General features: G+C 49.4%; 1 protein-coding gene across 1 annotated transcript in view; it reads left to right on the top strand.

The window, feature by feature from the left end:
* The first annotated feature begins 426 nt into the window (after positions 1-426).
* Positions 427-6,000, top strand: part of Rassf3 (Ras association domain family member 3) — a 72,624-nt gene continuing 67,050 nt past the window's right edge. The window contains exon 1 of the mRNA XM_042698982.1: positions 427-729. Within this exon, the coding sequence (XP_042554916.1) occupies positions 619-729 (111 nt within the window). The 5' untranslated portion in view covers positions 427-618. The remainder of the gene's footprint in view (positions 730-6,000) is intronic.

The following is a 6,000-nucleotide window of genomic DNA, read 5'->3' as shown; positions in this document are numbered from 1 at the left end:
CTACAGGGCGTACACGGGCCTGGGGGTTGCCAGGGCTCCGTCCTACCAGACCCCTGCTCCCGCCCTCCCCCAAACTTTAGCTAGAGCAGGCGAGTAGGGCGAAGAGAGGGAGGGTGGTCAAGTCGCGCAGGAATCTGCCATTTCCAGGAGGCTGGGAGGACACACGCAGCTCCGGCGTGCACAGTCATCCATCGACCGAACTTCCCGGGTTCTGCAGCTCTGCAGCCGGGAGCGCTCACCTGCGGCCACGTGGGAGGAGCCGGAACCCGGCCAGGAGGGGCGTGGCCTCTGCAGCCGGACGGGGCGTGGCTGTAAAGCATGAGGGCGTGGCCTTGGGAGCCTAAGAGGCGTGACCACAGGGTACGGGGTGTGGCCTCGGGAGCCGGGCGGGGGTGTGGTTGCCGGCGCACCGGGGCCGCGCAGCTCCTGGGAGCCGGGCGGGGAAACTTCGGGAGGAGCCGGGACGGCGGGTTGAGCGGCGGCCGCAGCTGCAGCAGGACGGCCCGCGGGCGGCTCGGGGCCGCTCGCCGGGAACCTCGCGGGGCGGCCGGGCGCCGCACCCCGTGCCTGTCTGGCTGCGCCCCGGGAAGGCCGCCGGCGCGCGACGGCACCAGCAGCATGAGCAGCGGCTACAGCAGCCTGGAGGAGGACGCCGAGGACTTCTTCTTCACCGCCAGGACCTCCTTCTTCAGGAGAGCGCCCCAGGGCAAGCCCCGCGCCGGCCAGCAAGTGAGTGGGCGGCGCGCCCCCGCTCCCGGGGTCCCGGTCCCTGGCTCCACGTGTCCGTGCGCGGCGCGCTGGGGATGCTCGCGGGGACAGCGGTGGCCGGGAAGGGGCTGCTTCTGCGCCTCGGGGTCGCGGGAACGAGCTCGGAGCCTGTTCCTGTGGACGCGGGGCGCCCGGGGCCTGGGAGGGCGGAGAACGGCGGAGGAAGCGCGGGGAGGCGGAGGGCCCGCCGCCGCCGCCGCCGCCTTGCGCGCCAGATGGCCTCCGCGGCTTCGCCCGGGGGCTCCAGCGGCTGGGAGCAGCTCCGAGAGCCGGGCGGCGTCCCGGGGCCACTGTCTCTGCTCTCCCTCCCCCCCCCCATCGCGTCCCTGCGGGGTCAGCGGTCCCCTGCCCGCCCTCCCTGCGAGGCCGCGGCCGTGTCTGGAGGGGCCGTGTGAGAGTCGGGGTGACCTGACACCCCGGCCTTCCCCTCCACCCTGCTCCGGGCACGCTGGCGGGGGAGGGGGACGGAGGTCCACGCGGGCCCCGATCGTAGTCACAGCTCACAGAAAGTACATAAGAGATCAATCTAGGTGGCCAGACCGAAGATCGTGGGTTCCCTGCAAAGCCACGAGTTTTGCCCACAGGCTCCCGAGGTTCGGGAGGTGACTAGCCGCCAGGGCCGAGCTTTAGGTCGGTTTCTTCCTTTTTTGGAGGAAGCATGCCGTGGGAAGCATGACTGGGGGGAAGATGGGAAGGGAACGTGTGCCAGTTTCCAGATCGTGAGTAGCCTTTTTTTTTTTTTAAACTTGAGAAGCCTTCCAAACGGGGCACTCTGGGTCGGACCTCTGAGGTTTGAACCCACGGCCTAATAGCCTGCGAGCCGCACCCGGGAGCCCGGCCAAGCCGGCCAAGCTCACAGCAGATGAGAGAGAGCTGTACTGGAACAAACTTGTTGCTTTTCAAACGCAGCAGGCGCTCACCAGACGTTTCTATCAGACAGTGCTGGAGGCTAGAAGTAGACAAACCGTTCAGGGAAGGGATGATGAGGGTTTTTTTTTGGGGGGGGGGAGAGACAGGGGGTCCGGTGAAGGGTGATGGGGAGAGAATCTGTCTTGGGTATCCTTGCCAAACCTTTTAAGCTTTCTAAGATTTGGAAGCTCTAGTCTTTTCCAGCCTCTTGAATTGCCAAAGGAGAGGGAGAGGATCGTTAACGGACAGGGGAGAAGTCAAGTTTCTTTACTCTTAGGTTTTACCTGGGAATGAAGTTCTGGGGCGGTGGTTGGCCCGTGTTTAATGTTTCTCAGACTTCAAGGTTGTACTCGAGTGATCTCTAATTAGTAGGGTGTACACTAATGGGGTGAATTGGAAGACAGAGAGGGCCTCCACACCCAATTCCTGGTGCGAGGACTTTACACCTTGCTTTTGTCTGTCTTACTAGGCCTCCCTTCTCTGTCCATTTTGCATTTTCTCTGAACACAAGTTTCTCTTCCCATTTGAAACGGGGAAACTAGCTTGTTGTGCTAGTTTGAAATCTGTTTCAGAGCTGCCTTGTAATTTCCAGAAACTGGCTAAGATTTGGATTTTCTGGGTGTGAGATTCTCTTTCACGAGAGCCAGAATAGCAGATAGGAATTTTATGAGGGCTTTAAAGGTCAAGACAGTCTTCCTAGACTTAGATACAAGTAGTGGTTTTGTGTTAATTTAGGTAATAGTCACACACACATACACACATAAACACACACACACACAAAATCAACATTTATATGCCTTTTGAAGTTGGTGCTGCAATCAGGACAGTTAGCAGTAGTTTCTGACTTGAAACCTAAATGTATACTTTCTGCTTGTACATTTCCCCTTCCAGCAATTACACATTGCAGATGTTGAGTTTAACTTACTGGGAATATCTGCCAGGTGAAAAAGGGTTCTAAAATCTGAATATTGGTGAGGGTTTGGTTTATTTAAAGAATTGAATGAAACTTCTAAGTTCCTGATAAGCTTTGTGAATAAGGAAGTAAAACTTATAAAGCAAAGTGTTCTAAAAAACATTTTTTTAAGGTAAGGTCAGATAAGCCTTCATTTATTGGGCTTATGATTGTAGGAATAAGGTAAACACTTCTGCTATATAGTGTGATAGAAACTCACCTTTTCTCTAGAAAGCCTGAAGGATTGGGTTTGTCATAGGACCTATAATAGTAATAATAGTAATTTTTTTTTGATGCTGTACCACCTGGTGGAAAAGCTAGGAAAATGTGGTTTTTAGAACCCCTGAAAATATCTAGAGAAAGCAAGACATTTATGGTGAATCAGGATAGAGATGAAGAATGTTCCTGGAAGTGAGAAATTTTCATTCTTACCAGGAAAGAGGACCTTCCCTATCTTCCTTTTATCCCTAATTGTAATAAAAAAAAACAAAAGCAAGAAAATGGTATAATTTTCTTTCTTATTTTTGTTGTTGTTATTGTTTTTTTGTCAATCGTGGGGCCTGAACTCTGGGCCTGGGCGCTGTCCCTCAGCTCTTCAGCTCAAGGCTAGTGCTCTACCACTTGAGCTACAGCACCACTTCCGGCTTTTTTCTTTTTGCTTATGTGGTGCCGAGGAATCAAACCCAGGGCCTCATGCATGCAAGGCAAGCGCTCTACCACTGAGCCACCTTCCCAGCCCTTCTTTCTTATTTTTGTACTCTGTTCTCTCTCTCTCTTTCTCTCTCTCTCTCTCTCTCAAAAAGCAGAGATTAAAGGACTAAAACTAGTGTGTAGGACAGAAGGAAACCAGCACTCAGCCTTCTTTTTTTTTTTTGGGGTCCGGTCATGGGGCCTGAACTCTGGGCCTTGGCGCTGTCCCTCAGCTCTTCAGCTCAAAGCTAGTGCTCTACCACTTGAGCCACAATGCCACTTCCGGCTTTTTTTCTTTTTGCTTATGTGGTGCTGAGGAATGGAACCCAGGGCCTCAGGCATGCAAGGCAAGCGGTCTACCACTGAGCCACCTTCCCAGCCCAAGCACTCAGCCTTCTTGAGGCAAAGTGTTATATATTATTGGTCTGTTCTCGGGGTCTGAACAGTGCCTGACTGACAGTTGTTGCTCAGTGAATACTGTGTTGAATGAATTAAGTGTTTTCCTAGCAAGATAATAATCAGATCTTTATAATTTTCAAACATATCTTGTCTCAGATTCTCTCCTCCCCATCTCTTTCTTTCCCTTGTTCTCTCCTCTTTCTCCTTCTCCTTCTCATCCCCCACCCCCTCTATGTCCCTCTCTCCTTCAGAGCGCAATGAGAAAGGAGGTTCTGTGTCTTAAGGGCTCACATTTTGATAACCAGGACAGCTGGAATTGGGGTTATCTGACTTAAATTCTACTTCCTTTTTTGTTACTTCTTGGCATTGTGATCATTTTAAAATTCTACTTATCCTTGCAGATATGAATGCCCTTAAAGTAGAAGTTTCCTAAAATGTCAGCTCTAGCTTGCACATATTGTTATTACAATGCTCATAATTCATGTGTCTGGATTCACTGTTTCAAAGGATCCACCTAATCATGGTTTTAAGCAGAACCCAAACACCGGCAGTTCTGTAATTTTCCACTTGCCTTTTCTGTTTTCTCAACAAAGTAAAATGACCTCTAAATGCAGGACACATTTCTATTTGCCTGCATAGCCTAAAACTATTAGTATAATTTGAGAGCATGTCTTATCTCTCAGCTCAAACAATCTCCTCTTCTCCTAAGCCTTTCATAGTTAATAGGAATAAGAACACTGCTTTTGATTTAGTGGTAGTCTAGACTAATCAAGAAACTTGAAATTATGTTCTGAATCACACACACTTTTTCAAAAGTTAAAAACACTAAAGAAGTGTTTAATAAGGCAGGCTGTGACACTCCATATAACAACCTTGTTTGTCATTTGGGATTTCTCCTTATTATTGTTGCATAGTTTTGTGGCCTTTTATTTGGTTGTTTTATTGCCAGAATCCACACTAATGAGTTGCAGTCTCTTATTAGTGTTTCTACCAGAGGTTTGGAAGTAGATCATTGGGGTGTGAATGAAGAATAGCAGTTTACAATGTTTGAGGTATCGTGGCCATAATTGCTATTGGTGTACATGTAAATACTTCTACAGTCCCTTTGATTGGTGCAAGGTGTTGCTTTGCACATCTTGCCTGCATGACTGATCTATTGCGTTCTTACACTCTTAATCCATTGGAATTTTGTGTTTGTGTGAGCAGGAGACTCAGAGTCATATTCCTTTACACAGAATTTCAAAGGGAAACGACACTCTTCTTCCAGCCTCCTCTGTGAGCAATATGCTCTATTATGTTTCTTCCTCTGGCTAACTTGCAAGATTCGGAATTATTTGGAAAGCAGTAACACAAAACATTTACAGAAAGAAAGGCTAAAAATATCCAATAATGCAGTTATTCTTTTTAGACTTCCTTTGGCAGTCAGTGCCTGTCATACTATGAACATTTTTTCTGTTTCCTGGTAGGGTCTGATCACCAGCTCTGAGTCCCTTGCTTTTCCCCACCTCCCCTGCATAAGTAACCACTTTTAGATATAAAGGCAATCCCCTGTGGGGGCTTTTGACTCCTAATTTATTGGCCTCATGCCATCAGCTAGTGATAGGGTCTCTCTGCAGTGAGGATAGTGAAAAAATGGTAGTGTATATGGTAGATCCATGCAGAGGCTCTTCTCTTATATGATGTATGAGACTAAGGCAGACTGCTATGCCCTTGATCCTGCAAAGAGCTGAATACACTGCCCAGTGAGAGCTCGTACTCTAATGCCTTAAGCACAGTGCTTATCATAAGATTCAGATGACTGTTCACTGGCTGATGGAATGGTTCTTCTGTACCTCCCTCCCCTCCCCGCCTCTCCCTCCCCCCCCCCCCCCCCATCCTGGGGCCTAGGTGCTGTCCCTGTGCCTCTTTGTACTCAAGTCTAAGCACTCTACCACTTGAGCCATAGGGCCCTTCCAGTTTTTCTGAGTAGTTTATTGGAGATAAGAGTTTCACAGACTTTATTGCCAGGGCTGGCTTTGAACTGTAGTCCTCAGATCTCAGCTGTCGGAGTAGCTAGGATTACAGGTGTGAACCACTGGGACCTGGCTTGGTTTTTGTGTTTTCTATTCCTTTTCTTAGGAAAAAAAGATGATGTATTACTGTGTTTTGTTTAATGGAGACAAGAAGTACCACGGTCAGCTAGCATATAAATGCCTTGAATGAATGAAACCCCTGTACATTTGGGATGGATGTTCAGTAGTTAGTACTGTTATTTTTCCTTTACATACAAAAGTACATTCCTC

This window comes from Dipodomys spectabilis, unplaced genomic scaffold (assembly GCF_019054845.1).
Source record: "Dipodomys spectabilis isolate Male_0828 unplaced genomic scaffold, ASM1905484v1 ptg000234l, whole genome shotgun sequence".
Classification (NCBI taxonomy): domain Eukaryota; kingdom Metazoa; phylum Chordata; class Mammalia; order Rodentia; family Heteromyidae; genus Dipodomys; species Dipodomys spectabilis.
Note: the sequence above shows the minus strand (reverse complement) of the source record. Positions and strands in the feature narration are given on the sequence as shown.